Source organism: Argopecten irradians, chromosome 10 (assembly GCF_041381155.1).
Source record: "Argopecten irradians isolate NY chromosome 10, Ai_NY, whole genome shotgun sequence".
NCBI lineage: Eukaryota > Metazoa > Mollusca > Bivalvia > Pectinida > Pectinidae > Argopecten > Argopecten irradians.
This window is the reverse complement of record NC_091143.1, coordinates 30,609,762-30,630,573: the sequence shown is the minus strand read 5'-3', so window position 1 is coordinate 30,630,573 and position 20,812 is coordinate 30,609,762. Positions and strand designations below refer to the sequence as shown.

The 20,812-nt window shown below is 33.6% G+C and overlaps 1 protein-coding gene across 1 annotated transcript; it reads right to left on the bottom strand.

The window, feature by feature from the left end:
* Positions 1 to 1,776: 1,776 nt before the first annotated feature.
* LOC138333635 (uncharacterized) lies at positions 1,777 to 6,245 on the bottom strand. Its single transcript, XM_069282134.1, has 2 exons — positions 6,087 to 6,245; positions 1,777 to 4,831 (listed from the first exon to the last, which is right to left on the bottom strand). Exons 1-2 carry the CDS (start codon positions 6,087 to 6,089, stop codon positions 2,897 to 2,899), a joined length of 1,938 nt encoding a protein of 645 aa, XP_069138235.1. The 5' UTR covers positions 6,090 to 6,245; the 3' UTR covers positions 1,777 to 2,896.
* Between the last annotated feature and the right edge of the window lie 14,567 nt (positions 6,246 to 20,812).

Genomic DNA, 20,812 nt, shown 5'->3' with positions numbered 1-20,812 from the left:
TTTATACGTACTACTCAGTCAAGTATATTATTCAACTACACAAAAATGAACCAGTTGACCCCATCCCACGATCAGCATAGGTCATTTAAGCCTTATATAATAGTTTATTTCAAAAATTTTCAGAACACACATATCTTTGATCTTTGATGAAACGAAGGGTTTAAACGAAAACGTATTTCTACGGTTTCTTTAGGCTTTGATTTAAGTTGTAGGCATCTGTCTATAGGATAATTAGTGACAAATTATGAAGACTTTTGGAATGTGTACAATGCATATGTGTGTAGTCTACTTTTCTAATTGAGGGTTACAGTATGCATGGCTAATTCCAAGTATAGACGATGATAAATTGCCGAGACATTAGAACTATGACTTTTGGACGTGATTCATTAGATTTTATCTTTATTTAGCTGGAACGTCCTGATAAATGAATCGGTCACGAAACTTACTTTTAGTTAGCCTTTCTAAAACTATAACTGAGAGGTTCATATAGTGAATGAGTTGACTATGATACATGACCACATCAACCGTTTCTAGCCTTATCTTGAAATGTCCAGGATATTACGTGCATATTTGTATCTGTAATGTTTTAGTAGATGAATGAGGTCTAACAAAAAGAAAGAGAAAGAGATCAAGACACTTTTAGAACACACAGATAGCTGTTATAATTGGAAAATACAAGTGAAAATATCACATGCCGTTTAAGAAACACAAAATCCTCCATGACATAATCTGGTTTTAAAATACAGTACATCGACTTATCAATAAACATGTATATGTCATGAAGTAATACTCATGGTGGAGTTATTCCCCTTCATATGAATAAGATGGCTATCTTTGTTTTGTGATGAACCAATATATTGCATGTATGGTATGGAGAAGTCTTGTATAAACAATACCTGACGTCTACTCCTATGGAAAGTTTTGTTTTATTTAATAAAATGATTAAATTGGAGTACTGAGGAGAAAGGAATTAAAGATAGAATAGTTCAGGAAACGAACCATTGCATTGATTTATTGAAAGAAATTTGATCGGCGTCAAGTATTTTAAAGAATGGAATATGTGGTACTCTGATTGTTTAAATAATTACTGATTATTGTTATGAATTATTTGTTTTACATCCAATTTACGTTTATTGATTGATTTTGTTTATTTTTGTGGGGGCCGCGTTGGCCGAGTGGTTAAGTCCCGACATATTACCACAACCCCTCCAGCTCTGGGATGCGGGTTCGAATCCCATGTAAGGCAATTGCCAGGTACTGACTGCTGGTCGGTGGCATTTCTCCGGGTACTCCGGCTTTCCTCCAACAACAAACCTGGCACGTCCTTACATGACCCTGGCTGTTTATAGGACGTTAAACTAATAAAACCAAAACCCCGTTTATCAACGACCATTTAAAAGCTGATATTCGAATGACCCAATTTTCCTTGATTACATTTTGTATTTGACTGTTATCACATTATAAAATCAAATCCTCAAACCTGAACTGCTTCCCATAAGGTGTATAACTCTTGCAGAAATCCTAAATGGTTTATAATGTAGGAGTTACGTCCCTTGTAACAAAATATTTTCATATGTATGTTCAGTTTGTTGATAGAAGGTATCCAGATATAATGGTACGAGTTTTTTGTGTAGTTTGAGCAATAGTTAACCAATTTTAATATTACAATTGCCACAACATTCTGAAATATATTATTACGAATTTAGGAAAATAAACCCATTTGGTGTTTTATGGCATTAACATATCGACAATAGCAATGAAAACATGACACTTAAATTACAAAATATAAATTTAATAACATTGCATATCAAATTATAAATACATTGTACATATAAAATTCAAGAAAATTAAATGTCGAAAATAAAATAAACTCAAAATAAATCATAAAATAATATCATATTCCTTACAATTCAAACTTCAATGCTGCATGACAGTTTCAGTATAAGAACATGTTTCTAAACTTTGATCTTAAAATTTCATTCAATATCCTCTTGCATTAAGATTCTCAGAAATATTTGCAATGCCTTGATAGGACAACTTTCGTGAAATCTTTTATGAAACGAAAATTCATTTACATACTTATAACATTACCTGTGAAATGTGGGTTTTATTTATAAAAGAAAATGCATTTGAGCACGTCATTTATGACGTCAACATTCCTAATCTAAAGGGGTTACTATCATTTTTATATAAACGAAAGTAATAGTTTCCTCCGAAGTACCGAGAATGTGATGTCATGATGCCACAATTGACAAAAAGAATATTATAATACATAATTATTTTAACAAAGATTACATTGACAAAGATGTTAAACCATTGATGTATTAGTTGCAATTATGAAATTCCCTCATATAGTTTAGTGTTTAAATCCATGTAATAACACAAAATGTGTCCATGGCAATAATAATGGGTGAATATGCTGATAATGGGATGAACATGATGAATTTAAATTCGCAATTCATATGAATTGAGACAAATATTGGTATCCATGGACATAAAAATAACTATTATAATTATAAATTGGATTTCGAATAAAAACTTATAATAATTACACAGACCTGAGATATCAGATAAAACAAAGAAAAACATATAATCAAAATGTAAATATACAGACAAATTGTTCAGAGAATACAACACAATGATATACAATAATAAAATGCAGATGCGTCATTAGAGCCGTTTGCTAGAACACCGTATAAGAGAACTTCTACATATGTGATCGGGTTTGAGTATCAGTACCTTATACGTCAAATGAAGTAGCACAGAGGTGACTCACTGTTTCAAAAATGAGGACAAAGAACGTTGAAAGTCGAACACAATACATGATATTGCATAGTCAAATTTCTTAAGCTTCGTTTCAAGATCACTTTAGTATTTCTGTTCGATTCCTGATTCATTATTGAAATGACTTACAGGTCACATCGAATGAGGTCTGACGTGTTATACACCGGTTGTCTTCCCATTGCTTCTTCCTGTAGCGTTTGCGCATGACGAGCCATGGATCACTTTCGTATTCCTCTGCGATTGACTCTTCGTCCTTAGCGATGATTAGACTAACTAATAGCTTTTTCAACGAGGCCCATTCCTCTTCCGATTCTGTGTGTAATTTTAATAACGGATCACTGCTATTCACAAGACGTCTCGCTCGGCCGATCAAAGGCGAATTGCCCTCTTCTGGCATATTCACGACTTCTTTCAGTTTATCCAAAAGTTCATCGATGCGTGACTCATCGATGGATTTAAGAGCTATGAAGAGCTCTTCCCGAAGTTCGTCATACTCCTTGGTAATAGAACCCTCGAAGTACATCGTGTCTAGTCGGGATAGCAGTTTAACGCCTCGTCCACGAGTAGAGTTTGCAGCATCGTTCCGACTTTCCAGGATCCTTGGGATATTTTCCTCTGTGTAAGGTCCATGCATACCAGTCTGCCCGTCCATGAACCTGAGAACCTGGGCCCCGCCGATTCCGATCCCGTCCACACCGGCGTACACGGCATATTTGATTTCGTTGAATTTAAATCCAGCAGAGAAGTAGGTGACAAGTCCCCGGATGTGGGCCTCGTGAACAATTGTCAAGGCTTCCTCAAAGGTCAACTGATACATGATACATTTGGAAGGATATGTGTCGCTGGCGCCGTCCCACGTGATCTTATCAAATCCACCAATGGAGGTAATCTCAATAGCTCTGGTAGCGATTGCCATTCTCTCATTGAGTTTACAGGGTGGAGATTGCTCGTAGTCATCCAGGACGACTTGGTTAAGGTTCCATGCGGCTGAGAGGAACTGTTTTCTGTTCCTCTGGATCTGACCTCGGAGTGACTGCATGTAACGGACGGCCTGTGACGTGCTAAGTCCTTCCATAGAAACCTTACATTCAGCTGCTCCTTGTAAGAATGCAGCTGTGGCAGACGCAGCAGTGATGTTTACCAGTTTCAAGAAATCCTCGTCGAAATTTCCAGAATCTTTTACTCTTCGTCCAACGAAATAAGTCGTTGGAGCACTTGAACCGACGTGTAATCTGACTTTTGAGAAATCGATCATTGATGGGATGCGATAGGATTCGATGTTCTCTCTTGGCAGATTTCGCGGACGCTCCAAATGTTCCACGTGGACTATGGCACCTTCCATCCACTCATTAAACCGCGTTGTTCCTAGCACGTGACCCTCACCTGGGTCAGTAAGAGACATGTAGGTTTGTGTAGAAGGTCGAAAGCCAGGGGTACCCAGCCCACGTGCGTTATGATGACGTCCCTGGGCTCCATGAGACAGATTATAGTATGCCAGTTGGAAGGCGAAGTATTCCACTGGTGTTGGCTGTCGTTTCTGATCTCGAAGAATTTGTGCCATTCTTGATACAGCAGTCATATATTCATTCGGCAAAATCTCTTTGTCCCAGTGAATATGTACTCTGTTGTTGTCATCATCAATCGTCGCCTCAAAGAGAGACTGATCCCGAGGGGTCGGTATTATGCCGACGTATAACTCGTTTTCTACTCCCCACGAATGGATAACCTTACTCGCCTCTTTCCCTGCCTTTTGAACTTGTGACATGATACATCCGACATTTTTGGTTTCTATCATATTCTCACAGATATCCCAGAATGGACCCTGACACTGACCGTTTGAGATGTGCTTTAGTCTTTCACACACGTGGTCCTTGACGGTGCTGAAATCCACAGCAGTTCTAACCGGAAGTTCTCTCTCGGACCGGAAGGGTTTGGTTTGGCTGTCGATTTTCACCCTAACATTGTAGACGTTCTGTAACACGTCCTGAAGATAGGCTAGTGCTACCTTCCTTAGTTTTCCTATACCAATGGTACACATATTCTCAGCCTGGAATGATAAAAATATTAATAAATAACCAAAAATAGTTAATAATGAATCAAAATATTATTAGAATCGATTTATGAAATTTTCATACTTTTACTTTGATCATTAATAATGTTTAATTTATTTTAATCCATGATTCTAATAATCATTAGATAATCTAGAAAGCCAAATACAATCCTTAACCCTTTCTTACGTTAACAGGGGTGATTCACATGCATATATTTCAAATGATTTTTTTATGATTGATCTTATCAGGAACAACTACTGCTCGCTTTGACATATTGCAATGTGCTTGATTAGACTATATCAGTTTGATCTTTAGATTCAATAACAATTATTATACGAATGAATAATATCTGATAGACAATATTAAGAATAATTTTTGAATTGCCGTTATGCTAATGTTTAAACATCAGTCGTGTACTGAATATTTTAATCATATAAATTCAAAGAAAAATCTTAAAATTATTATTAGAAATTACAGTTAAATGATTTAGAAGATAGTGTGATTAATTATAATTATCTTTATATATTATGCAGATATAGCACAAACATTAGGCTATATATCAATGATGTCAAATTAATCCTTGAATAAATCAAGGATATGTACAATTACAATTGTAATATACTTCCTTTATCACTATTAGATAAAATTATTTTTACAAAGTAGTGATATGTTAGAATCATTCATTATTTCTATTAATGAATTTAATTATTATGCTTTTCCATCGATTTACTTAAACTACGATAGTCATATTAACAAAATAAGATAGTTAGCACATCCATCTATTTACTTAAAACTACGATAGTCATATTAACAAAATAAGATAGTTAGCACATCCATCTATTTACTTAAAACTACGATAGTCATATTAACAAAATAAGATAGTTAGCACATCCATCTATTTACTTAAAACTACGATAGTCATATTAACAAAATAAGATAGTTAGCACATCCATCTATTTACTTAAAACTACGATAGTCATATTAACAAAATAAGATAGTTAGCACATCCATCTATTTACTTAAAACTACGATAGTCATATTAACAAAATAAGATAGTTAGCACATCCATCTATTTACTTAAAACTACGATAGTCATATTAACAAAATAAGATAGTTAGCACATCCATCTATTTACTTGAAACTACGATAGTCATATTAACAAAATAAGATAGTTAGCACATCCATCTATTTACTTAAAACTACGATAGTCATATTAACAAAATAAGATAGTTAGCACATCACAATCCTTACCATCTCTGTTATAAGTTGTGTTGTGAACTGCTAGGCTAGTTCTTGAGGTCTTGACTTGTTGCTCTGTGGTGAGTCTGATGAGCTCGGAATGGTGAGGTAAACTGATCAGCTGTGTTATATACCTATTGTAGATCCTGTTTATCTGCAGCACATGCCTACGTATTCTACTAGACCTGCTTTTCTCGGAATAAAGTTTTAGTATCATTCCGGATATCGGTTTTCTCTAAATCCGTTTTCACGGTATTATCTCTGGTAGGTGAGGTCAAGCATGCCCTTATGATTTATGAATGGTCAGAATATCACGTAAACTATTGAAGCTAACGTGCAAGGTCATGGCTATTCAGTAATATATAAGTTTATGTTTAAAAATAAAGAATTTCGTTTTCTATGTACTTCGGTGTCATTCATACTTTTATTTTGTATAATATATAGTTATTAAATTTTTGTCAATATTAACATGTTAGTTCACAAGCAATCTAAATAATTTCAGAAAATTCCGAGATATAATCATAATTAACACTGTAAATATAAAAAACTGTTCTTGAAACAGTAATATGGATGGTATGTGGAATAAAAGGAATTCCCGTTTACCACTTCGTTTTATATTGATGTTTCTGCATTTTCAAGAACGGATCTCATTATGAAAACCAAGAGTATAAATTGGAATATAAAGATTTTCAATATAACCTGAAAAACGAAATGGTATCTGTTATTTTTGTTTTTGAACTCAATACCCACGTAAGGTCTCAAATAGGTATTTGCATTATAAGAAAACCAAGTTTGGCATTCAAAAAGCTTTTTCTTCAATTTCAATTGAGAATCTTTGATGTCATTGTGCGGTAATGGTGACATATGTTGTTTGGCATCTCGGCTATTGGACCATCAGTATCAATGTCTGGTTATCATTGCGTTGCATCGGTACCATTATCACAAGGCGTAATGGGTTATATGATTCATATGAACTGCAAGAATTTAAACGACAGCTATTTTCTATCTACTAAACATTGTTTATCGTTATATGTGTGTGATGTTTTGTGGGTGGCGACTGCTTGTGTATTTTGGGAGACTGTCATATTAATACAAACGATTTTATTGTCAATTTCATAGACAATCTAACAATTACTACTGTCAAATAAATACGCGAAACGCCACTATGCTTAAATAAATTTTAATTAGGTATTCGTTATGACAAATGGTAAAGTGCTGAACTCTAAAACTTTTTAAACTGCAGTTATATTGTCCACCTTGTCTGGTTTTAGGATACCAAACCGGTCACCATATGTTCATGATGGCATAATATATGTAAACAAAAGGAGTATACGATGTAATTAATTTTCATTGAATGCTCATTGCATTTCTTTTGCTTGATTTATTTTTATTTTTCGAAGTGACAGATTGTAAAAAATAAATCCACAATACAAGTCAATTTTAGAACGAAATAACACACAAACAAAACACAAATAATCCAGATTTTTTATTTCTATGCCGTTGAACCATGAAATACGGAAATGATATGGAGAATGCTACAACACATATGACGAAGTTTCTTGTTTTCTTTATTTTGAATTATTGATGTCTTGACGAATTGAAGATGTGCGTAATAGAAGATGTAAATAGTTACTCTAATTTGGAAATGAAAACTGCTGAACTGACTTTATTTCATTATAATACAAATTATTAAACGAACACCTTCCAATAATAGGTACAATTACTATTTTGTTTTCAATTTTGGATAGCTGTCGGACATTTATACCACCTTAAGTACTTAATGTTTTGCCACCTTAAGTACTTAATGTTTTAATTTAGTTTTATTTTAATCTTTAATGAGAGAACAAGAAAAATAAATTCATGAAAAGTAATAAGAAAAAAAAGTTATAACGCACATATTGTGTTATGGTAGGGTTATATGTAGAAAACAAGATCACCCTCTATTTTCATATAGTTTACCATAAGAGTTAAATTGAGTCTGCCACAAATTATTTGTAAGCAGTAATTCCGTTGTACTAAGAAAATCAACACTTGTCAAAATGCGGTCAGTTTACTTGAGTAAGGAAATTTTCATTTTATTGTCACGCTGTTTTCTAATACTTGTGACTTCGGCGCACCTATGTAGCCCATCAATGACCGCCCGTCTTTCTCCTTCCCAACCGTGACACGATCAATACAGGTAACATCCCTTACACCAGGTAAATCCATGTCTGTTACTATTCCGTCGTCTATCATATATGCGCTCCTCATCGCTAAAATCCGGGTTCCGAGCGCGACGTCATGACCTCGCCCGGATATTTAGTGCACTTGTACTAACGGGTGATAACATTCAGTACTGATCAACACATGCTGCAAGCATTCCGGTATTTCATAAGTACCTCTTAGCGTGCTTAAATATTATAAGTTTTTACATCCTGCCACTTTAAACAAATAAAACTTGGATCGATATAGAAAAAGGATTCCTATGTACGATATATACTTAACATCAAACAAAAGTTTTTTCTATTTCTATTTTTTTTCTAAATATCCAAAAAATTGTATTGTTATTAACAATCTTTCCGATTATGCACTATTTTATTGTACATATATTCTTGACAAATATGCACAACATTTTACTGTTATTTTAAATTGTCTTTTCTAATTTGCGCCAGTTTATTACTATCAATATTTTTTCGGAATATACGCACAATTCTATTGGAAATTACCAATATTCTCTTGGAATTGTAATTGTATTTTTACAAATGTTCTTTCCAAATACGCAAAAATGGTATTGTTATCAATATTGGTATTAGTAATATTCTCTCAGAAGATGTACACAATTGTATTGTTATCAATGTTCTTTCCAAATATTCACAAAATTTTATTGTTATAAATATTCTTTCCGAATGTGCACATAATCTGTTTTGAATATGCAAACAAATATTCTTATTGTTATCATTAATCTTTCTGAAAGTGTACCCACACGTCAAATCCTCTAATATTTTATAAACGTATGGGACTTATGTAACATATCGTTTTTGTCTTTTATGGCCAGCGTATGTTTTCGTACAAAAAGAGTTAAAGGGTCCATTCATCCTATATACACTTAATCATCCTGTAATGCACAGCAACTTTGAGTTAATAAGTGAATGTGTCATTTAAGTTGTATAATTGAAATTCAACATTTATGTAAAGAATAATTAATAAAGCCAGAGAGCAAAACGAAATGAAAGCAGTCACATTTTAACAGTTTATATAAATAAGCTTGATTGATGACTAAGCTGTATCTAAAGTATATCAATAATGACGCCATTGTATTCCCAGGTAGTCATGTATAATGCACGCAGTGCATGACCCTGGCGCGTGTCACATGCATACCTTATGTGAAATGCAATGCTAGGAAATCCTAGTAAATACTATTGATAGTGTTTGTTTCATCGGTGGGTTAAAAACTGGGACGTTTGCAAGAAAGCAATATACATACATAACAGACGTATACGTTACGATATTTCATTACAGATTTCATTATACTATACCGAAACATAACATAAAGCAAATTTGATTCCGTTTCAGTGCATATGCATATAAACACCTGAAGCGATCAGTAAGTTCATGTTTATCAATCGTAAATTGACATTGATGTTTAACGTAGAAAGATATGATTTCACTGCCGATGGAATTTTAAAGTAGAAACAAATTCACTTTGAAAAATATTGTTGAAAATTGTGAAATATTTCATAGATAAATATAGTCCAGGGGTTACTAACACTATCGTAATATTAAACCCTGAAATATTTCATAGAAAAACTGTAGAATCTGTGTGCGACCAAAGATGAGAAAGTAGTTTGGTCCTTTTATATATATCAAAGGCATTGAATAACGATTCACTTTGGCTGACTGTAAGGTTTTGAAGTTGGGGGTCGTTCTCTCTGTAATCGTCAAAGGCCTATGATTGGTATTTTTTCTCCTGACCTGCTTTCAGTTTTGCTATGAAATATTCCAGGGGTAGATAACGATAGTAACCTCTTGGGTATTGAGGATGCCATTTATGTTACTAATAAACTAATCAGGTGCTTTCTCTTGGGTATCGGGGATACCATTTATATTACTGATAAACTAAACTGGTGGTTTCTCTGGGGTATCGGGGATATAATTTCTGTTATTGATAAACTAAACTGGTGGTTTCTCTACGGTATCGGGGATAGAATTTATGTTACTGATAAACTAAACTTGTGCTTTCTCTGGGGTATCGGGGATACCATTTCTGTTACTGATAAACTCGGGGATACCATTTATGATACTGATAAACTAAACTGGTGGTTTCTCTGGGTTATCGGGGATACCATTTATGTTACTGATAAACTAAACTTGTGCTTTCTCTGGGGTATCGGGGATACCATTTATGTTACTGATAAACTAAACTGGTGCTTTCTCTTGGGTATCGGGGATACCATTTATGTTACTGATAAACTAAACTGGTGGTTTCTCTACATTTATTTTAAATAATTTATTTTGCAAAGTAACTATGTCTACAACAGTTTAAACAGTGAAAACATTCGATGGAGTTGTTTCGGTGACCTTATTTCTGTAAAACAATTTCAAAATATCGCTTTCTGTATTCATATATTAAGAAACTGAACTACTTATTTGATTAATAATGTTACTAAATACGGTCATTTATCAAGCCAAAAAAACAATTTAGCTTTTGCCTAAGGCGAAATTCGGTCAGTAACCGACATTAGCCCAACTCCGAGCAGTTTATGTAAATAATATTTTTATTTATCATAAATATGTCCTGGTAGTAGTAGAAAGACATTGGATGAGCAAGTGTCGGGTACATCATGACGGACGTATTATAGATAGGGATGGGAATCGAGAGTGGTCCTGGGTGATAGAGATCGTAGTTGTTTACAATATCTACGAGATGTTAGTTCATGGTATCCGTAAACAGGTGATAAGTAGAGGATTTCAGATACGTACATGCATATATGTACGTGATAAAATGCATACAATGTCAAGTAGGTATGGACAGTATATTAGGTACAGACCTTGGATGGAAATCCATTTTTTTCTGAGTAACGCAACAATTATACATGTTAAGTTATATTGGCTATAGATGGACGAACATTTTCACATGTTTTTGTTTTTTCAGTGATTAATTGTAAACCATCGAAATTGATGAATGAAGCTGTGAAAATAATTCTCATATCTCAAAATGTTTAACTAATGTGGTATATACAATGTAGCATACATTTATGAATACCTATGCAAAAAAATTCAGCACATTGCTAGTGTATGCAGGAAGATGCATTCATAATACATAAAATTAGTGAACTTTGGGCGTAACTGTATATTTACAGGAAATTTATCACATGCTCTCACATAGATTTTTATGTAAATTTGTTCAAGTGTTTTGTTGTATTATATAATGTCGTTCATCCCTGAAAACTTCAAATGACGAGCTTCCACTTAAACTTGAGTGTAGATTAAATTCGAGTAGAATTGATAAATATTTAGCGATTTTATTTGCTTCAATACGAGTTTACGTCACTTTACTCAAAATGTAGAAAAGGTGTGTGGAAAGGTTTTTATTATTAGGCATTTATCATAATTAGGTTTTCTGATAAATTGTCTATCACTGAAAGACATTTACTGGTCATTATCATTCTGTTAGTCAGGACGTATTAGACGAACTTCATCTTGGCGTAGATAACTGTTTATTGTTTCTTTGAGATGTAATAAATACTCAAATGGCATTAAGTAGCACTTGTGATTTTGTTAACGTCTGGCATGAGTCGGTGAGTATCTTATGTGAGCTAGAAATTTCGAGCGAAAGATAAACATAGACAAATTGGAAAAAAAATAATGAAAGCTATATAACTTTTGATTTTGATTTTCATTAAAATCCCGATACTTGAATATCAACTTAGAATAAATCATTTATATTTATGTGTTATTGTTGTTTTAAGAAGGCCTTTTCATTTGCAATGACTGTCCAATCCTCGTGTGAAAGTTTTTGCGATAAAATACGTTTAAACCTAACAGAATAATTTTCGTATTGTATCGTTAGTTTTTATGAATAAAAGAACTTCTAACCTTAAGAAAAAAATCATTTATCATCTTAAAACAACAGATTGTGTTATAATGCTTTAATGGATAGAGGGGCTGCGGTGGCCGTGTGGTTAAGATGTCTCAATATATTACCACAAGCCCTCCACCTATGGGTCGCGAGTTCGAATCCAATGAGGGCAGTTGCCTGGTACCGACCGCTGGGCGATGGTTTTTATCCGGGTACTCCGGTTTTCCTCCTCAAACAAACCTGTCACGTCCTTACATGACCCTGGCTGTTAATAGGACGTTAAACTAATAAAACCCTTATAGATGGATATCTGATCAACAAAGTAATATTTTTCACGATTTAGAATCTTACTACATGCTTGACATTTTTACGGCGATTAATTTGCGCGACTTATTATTAGTCCGTAAAATACATCAAATTAAAACGCACGCGAAATAAAAGCTAGTTTATATGCAATGTTTAAAACGGTTCACGGGTCAGTTAAAACTGAATAATACATATGTAATTTATCAAGATAGCAGCGTTTGAGCGGTGGATTGGAACAACAGAATGAATTATTATCGCAGTATTTGCCTGTGTTTTAATAAGAAAACAACTTCGCACTGCAGAGCAAGAAAAAATATGTTTGTATCAGATATGTTACATTGATGTTTATATTGATTATTTTCTGTTGTACAATTATATAGATCTAAATTCCCTATCAGCATGTGATGTAAAGTTAATGTGTGTGTTTTTATCTGTAATGACGTACACGCTTGATTAAGTTCCAGAAGTACTTAATTCTGTGTGACGAGACAGGTTATGTATATCTCATTGACATGAATGGATGCGTTTACATCCTTTCCAGATATTGATGTGTTTGAGAAAGAAAGCAAAACATATTCATTGTGTTTTTCGAGTTCAAATGTCACGTCAAATATGACTGTAAGTCGGTGGATTTTCTCCGATTACTCCGACTGCTATCCACGACTTAAATCTGACGCATTCGTAAATGAACATGATTGTTAATAGGAGATTAAACAAATACAAAAAGTTTAAACGACAATATATCCAATCTGTAAATATGTTATATTGTATTAAATCACAGGAGTTTGACGTTCTGTCAATAATATAGAGTATACATATATAAAAAATACCCCTATATACTATATAAAAACACCAGGAATGAAATGCATCGCTGGCCAAAATTTTCACCACCTTCGGTAAAAGTTATGTAAAATTTGTTCTGGGCAATGTCTGCATGTGTCATCGCGCCGATAATACAATAAGATGTTAATCTTCACATATATCGATAATAACCTGTTCACAACCCCATCTCAATAAGTTTAATCCCATGTCACTTTGAAAGTTTGCAGATTTCGCGGCCACTTTGTTTTGTTCCCGAATCCATGCGCTGACGTCACAAGATGGGATGGGACATCCTAAAAACATGATTGGATCTGAATCTAAATCAAAAGTACCAAACTGGGCTTTTTGGATTAAAATATTCATATAACTGTGATATTTATACTCATTCCTATTAAACACATAATGACATCAGACAATAACGAATATTTTCATTTTTAAACCCATTTATTTTCCGTTCATGTCAGATCACGGCCCATTCAGTTCTTTAGGATGTTCCATTTTAAGTGCTCTCCCTTGTTTGAAACTTTAAAATTTTTATCAAAAATATCTTTTAAATTCACGAAAAAATGTATACGATATGTAACAAGCACAGATATTTTATAAGTAACAAAAAGCTTAAGAGTTCATAGTTAAATAATTGGATTTTAAAATAATTAAATTTCGTTTGTGCGGAACTGTGTGACGTCAGAACACGGATTCGAGAACAAAACAAAGTGGCCGCGAAATCTGCAAACTTTCAAAGTGACATGGGATTAAACTTATTGTGATAGGGTTGTGAACAGGTAAGTGTTCATATATATGTGAAGAATAGCATCTTATTGTATTATCGACGCGGTGACACATGTACACATTGCCTAGAACAAATTTTACATATTTGACCGAAGATGGTGAAAATGTTGGCCAGCGATGCATTTCTTTTCTGGTGTTTTTATATAGTATATAGGGGTATTTTTATATATGTATACTATATATTATTGACAGAACGTCAAACTCCTTTGATTAAATTAATGTTTTTTTTTAATAAAATGAACATTTGAACCAAATAACTGGCAACCAATCTTTCATATTATTCTTCTTTCCGCGCTTAAAAACTGGTGTGTTTTAGAGTTAAAACAAAAAGCATCTCCGCTCATTCAAGACACAATCATGCGTTTCGGTATCTCTACAGGTTACGTCACTAATTGGACTCGTTCTGATATTTATTTACAGCAACCTTGATCCTCCAGGGGTTATTTTCACTGTCGTTACGTTAACTGCTGTGGATTATAACTGAAGGCAGGTCAGGAGAAAAGAATCTGACCAATCACAGCCATATACTATCTATCCTGTCTTCAGGACGAAAAAATCAAGGATAATATTTGGAACACTGTGTTACGTTGCGTTCTGGCACAGGCCGATATTTCATGAAAAATTCTGTGTTTTCCAGTTTTTCATTAAAAGACAATGGATTATAACGGTGCTAACCACATTCTAGTTGTAATTGGGGCCGCGGTGGCCGAGTGGTTAAGATGTCTCGACATATTACCACAAGCCCTTCACCTCTGGGTCGCTTGTTCGGATCCCAAATGGGGCAGTTGCCAAGTACTGACTGCTGGCGGTGTTCTCCGGGAACTCCCCCTTTCCTCCACCAATAGACCTGGTCCTTACACGACCCTGGCTGTTAATAGGACGTTAAACTAATAAAACAAATTGTATTTGGGAACTGTCAGAATCACAGATAAAACATGTTAAATAACCTTTGGATGTTAACTGGATCAGAGAATGTGTAATTTATGTAATAATAATTATGTGATTTTTTTCTCTATGATTAGCGTTAGGAGGGGGCGTCCACGAATCTTCTGCTTAAAAAAAACCATTTAATTCTTTTATAATACACATATATTTGGACAAGAGCCACTAAAGTAATTCAGTAAACTGTTACAATATGTTTTTCCTGAATATTTGGAGTTTTAATTAATTTATTTTAAGGTCTTCTTTTTTATGTTTTTTTTTATTTTCTTTTCGGGGGGTGGGGGGGTGGCCTCCTTTTTGCCCAACTCATTGATGTGGTCTATCTTTTTATAATACACATGTGTTAACACAAGGGCTAGTGCAATCCAAAATGATTTTCACAAGGTGTTTTGTCCATGAAATGATTTTCTTGTGATAAAAATAATGACATTTATCAATTTTTTCGTGAAATAAAAACTGAAAATGTCATTATTTTCCCGTCATTTTACAAAACTGAGAAAAAGTTACTTCATTATTATGATTTTATCGTATTCAGCATGTTTCAATCATAATATTAAATAATATTTTTATTTGCCTATGCCTGTTGTCTGGTTCGCTATCTATATCTATCTATTTACAAATGAGTCATTTTGGCCATTTTTGATAACTGAAATCCAAGATGGCCGCCATATGACCCCCATGAGACATTTGTTGTCAATGGCATCAAACATAAAATGAAACTAGACATCATACCGGTCCTATAAAACCACGTTTCGAAAAACTGTTAGATGGGTACATGGGAACCTGTTTCTCCTCCACTTACATGAAATACGGTTGACAGGATGAGTTTGCGATATTACAACATTATTGCATATGGCATTAACGGGCCACCATATATACGTGTTTCGCAGACAATAAGGTATCTATATCAAGGAATTCATTAAACCACTTACATATGCAACTATATATTTACATATGCCCCTATATAGTCAACGGGATGGGAGTTGCGTTCAAATTAGCGTAATCGCAATGACGTATGAATACAAACACAGTGCAAGTTCGGACTACTTCTAGTTCACCCTCTTTAAGATTTTGCATCATAAATTGACAGATTTAAAATTAACAATAAAGAGTTTTTATTAGATCCAATTAAACATATATTTGACATCAAAACAACAAAATTAATCGCTGGTCGGGGCTACAACCGGGAAACTTTCCTCGGAAATGTTCGGGAATTCCATAGTAACGTCAGTATGTGTGTACGGTCACTCATCTCACCTGTATATACAGCATATCTGATTGTCGGAGAACAATTCTGGGAGCGTCTAAGCGAACAATAGGTAAACAGGTCATGTACAAGTTTCAATAATAAAAAAAAAAAACATTACAAGTAGCCTATCCGAAACAGTATCATCAGCTTTACCCTCCGTCTTAGCATTCGAATCGGCCTACACAACCAATGCAAACATTTGTCTATCTTCCGTACTATGAAATTAAAAGTCATGACTATGAAGAAATTATTCTATATCACGTTCGTAGACCGAAACATACATGACAAACACGCAGCTGCTCAACGGTCATACCATCAATAGACTATATCACAGTAACTTTCCTCGGCTGAAATGGACATCATTGATATATGATTATATTGAAAAGGTGGTGTGAAAGCAATGGAACATATTCTATATATAGCGCGTTAAGTAGCGTTATTGCGCTACATTGAATGTGTCTGTATCCCATTTTGCGTTCATACCACCTTTAAGTTGGCTTTAACGCAATCAAAACACTATTCATTCTCTATATGGACAAGTCTATGGCCCATGACACGTCTCAGAAAATACATATGTACTTTCCTAGCAATGGCAGGTACGGTTGCATTCCCAGAAGACTACATATGCATAAAATATCAATATTTTATGAGGAAAATACTATTTAAGGTTCATTTGCACTAAACCGTATCAAAAATACCAATTCCTGGTTTTTGTCGGTTAAATTGAAACCCCCCGATCCCAGGTGTAAATCGCACTGTCATTTATTTATTCATGACATCATATACAATTTTAACTTTCTCCAGACAAATGAGATTGCTATTAACTGCATACCTTTGATAACATTTTGCTTCCTCATTAAGATATTTTATAGTATTTTTTGAGTTTGTATCGAGGGAAATACGTATTTAGACATTTACTGGTCGTGGTTTGTTTCCTATTACCCATATACAGCTGTGATGGTATGCTGCAGCACCGACGACGTCCTCAGCCTAGGCCTTCCCTAATTGCGTGTTTCGACCCTTACTTGGTACACTATCAGGATAGGGGGTCCACAGTGGTGATGAGTCACTGCGCGTCGGTGGTGGGTGTCCAGCTACTGGTGTCTTTCTTCATCCACCCCAACATGAAGATCGTTCTGCTGCCTTAATGTTCCTTAAGTTAAAAATATTTCTTTTTAGCTTTAATTTCCCATAAGAATGTATCAGAAACATTAGCCCGTGAGCTAAATACTTTATTTTAAAAAAATGTTTCACTGATGGCAGAGTCAATGGCAGTACTGTACATGATTATGTATAACTTTGAATTTAGAGAATTTCTTTTCAGTTAATGAATATTATTTAATCTGGCCACTGGTATAATAACAGTGTGGTTTATCCTAAAATGATCTAGTTTCAAGAAATTCATTTTACCTTAGATAAAAAGAAAGTACGTTGTATGAAAAATGGAAAGAATAACTTCACTTCAACAGAGAAATACTCTAATAAGACGAACATCGTTTATTATGATCTAACTCATATCACTGTAATACCCCGTTTAATCGAACTATGTTGAAGGCCAACCTCCAAACCTGTTGTAAGCAAACTTTCGTTCGTTTGCGATTTACTAATTCGCGAAGTTCGCGATCAGAATTAATTTGCGAAAGTAATTATCGGTCGTAAATTAAATAGAGTTGAGTTACAGTAAATATTTTCTGAATCAAAGTCGAATACAAGGATAATTCAAAGTGTTTTCATGGTCCCATTATTTCGACATAAGAAGGTTTGATTGTAAAACCCTCGTTATCACAAGGTATCACTTGCGAAATCGTTACAGGCTTTGGTATGTCAGCCCATGGTTAGAATGGTTAGGCTATAAACAGACCAAGTATCCCATATCCTTTTATCCCCATAGGGAACCGCAAATCTATTTTTCTGAATTATTTACAAAAACGAATTACAGACATCTAGTTTGTGAATTACACAAAGGAATACACCTATGAAAGTATTCTTCGTTGCTATTGATTGTCGTTTGCTGATTACAATAAACAGGTTAGGTTTGGTATAGGTATACATGCATTCATATACATGACTAAGGATTTAAGGTTACATCAACCGGAACGGCTTTAATTTTTCTAAATGTATCTTTTAAACGAATTTCAAAATTTTGTATCGTCCCAAATGTTATAAGTTTACTGTTAATACTACAATTATCATCATTTCATTTTAAAATAAGTAAATTAAATATATTTATTTCCATAAAGTGGGTCGTCTTATGTTTCCCGCCAACGTCCTAATAGCCGCGTAGAAGTTGAATATCACTACACCATGTGGCAAAGCAGAGAAATGAAACTTCATTTACACAGTGAATACCGTATGTTTTGGCGTTGTAACTTCACCTTAGGCCAATATATAGATAATTAGATATTTTAAGTCTCCTTTATCTTTTTTTTTTATTTTTGTTTTGGATACGTACATATTGGGCCTTTAAGAACATTGGAATGCTGGTAGACATAGGTTACACTTCATCTAGTCTGCTGACCTCACAATAGGTTATTAACATTTTATGGTAACAAATCAGATAAGTTAATAATGCGTACAGGAAAACCTGCTTTAGCGAACACGTATAAGGTTAATTTGCTTAAAACCCACTATATATTGTTTATTACCATTTAATCCTTGTACAAAAACCTTTTTGCTTTAATGACCACATTTTGTTTTTCGATTCTTGAATGTTCTTTATGGAAATATTTGAATGAAGGATTTGTTTCGGAATAGATTAAATATTCCATAATAGTTTTCAGAATGACACACACAAAAAAAATACTAATTCAATCTTTAATGCGGCGAAAAAGAGTTTTCTAACAATATTTCATGTTGCCTTCGCAACATGTGAATCTACAGTGACTTTTTCGTTATTCCTATGGAATCTTCGAATAGCTTTTGCAAATGAACTTTTAGACTTCGAGTTTTCAAGAAACATCACTATTAGAACATTTATAAATATGACGTCATAAATACTTTCCTGTCGTTATAACGTTGATGATATACTTATGCTGCAAATGGTTGTGTTACAGATGATACAAAGTTTTCTAAAGTCTATGAATATTTTAAATGGCGTAACTTTTAATACAAACATAGATTTTTTGAAAGAGATTTAAATATTGAAGAAAAGTCAACCCGTAGGATACTGTCTGCTATCTAGGTATTCTGTTGTTAAATAATATCGCGAAACAAACCGTCCAGATTACTAAATTTTCCCGTTTATGAATGAAATTGTCATGTACACTGAGATTTTTGTGTTATATCGTAGCTGTAATTCACATCATTATTGGCATAACAAAAAATATTTCCAAATTAATGTCACAAGAAGCGTTAATCCAAAAGTCTAATATGTTTTTCTAAAATATAGATTAAATGTACTCAAAATTTTCATTAAAGATGCAGTTTTATATTATAAAATGCCTACATATAATCTAAATGCCACACTCGCGTTCATTCAACATTACAGTCAATGGGACATATAGTGTCAGAACATATATAAGTGTGTTTCATTCAAGCCAAGAAAGTTCCTTTTGTTTGGTATGAATTTTTACAACATAACAGAATAAAGGATGCAAAAAAGTTAAATTATTGATGTTTTTTGCAAAAGTTTGCATCGTAAACGTAAAATTAGAAGCTCAATGTAATTTTCCATGGTTTATCCTGGTCTTCAACAATTAAGAATCGCCTTCATGGTGTAATTATAAAATTTAACATATATATCAATAATTCATTAATTTGGAAATCAGCTAACAATGTAAGTAACTTCTCATTTGCAATAATTAAGTGTTTAAATCTCAAGAAAATATACTTCCATAGAGGATATAGTGCTACAGAATTTTTTTCGGATGCAATTAATTATTTTATTTATATTTATACTAACATTGAAGTGAAGATTGGAGCTCAAACTTTTCAACGGCGGTAATGTGTAAAGTAAGGTAACTTTGCTGTAACTGATGAAAAATACTAAAATGTCCTGCTGCCGTGTTTTGATCAGTGAAAAAATGACCATTTGTCAGGCTGTGAATGCCATCTTTAATATATTAAGCATCATAATTAATTTGTCCTCCTATACCTGATACACATTTGATAAAATACAATGTGTTTTAAGTCAAAAACTTACTTAAACCAAATACTGTTAATATTGAGCAAAGTGTAAATTTACCATGTATAATATTTTACAGTGCACAGGTTATTGTTTTAATTTTGGTAAGTGTTTTATTATAAATTCCTCTGAATTCCATGAAGTTTATATATGTATGACTGTTTAAGCGATGTTTTAAGTTCATACCGCCAATTTCGAAATCCCAGATATTAATTGTCATTAAATAAATCTAGCATTACAATGCTTCTATTTATCTAAAGAAATTCCTGATATTCGAACATGTTGTATTACACACATATACATGTACGTATTGTGTATGGAATCTATAATCATGCATGTTTTTGCTCTACAAATAAACACCATGCATTGTGGATGTTTATAGAACATATGTGACATTCTGGTAGAATTGACTCTATGCATGTAATATTCAAATTTTTGATGTCATCCGT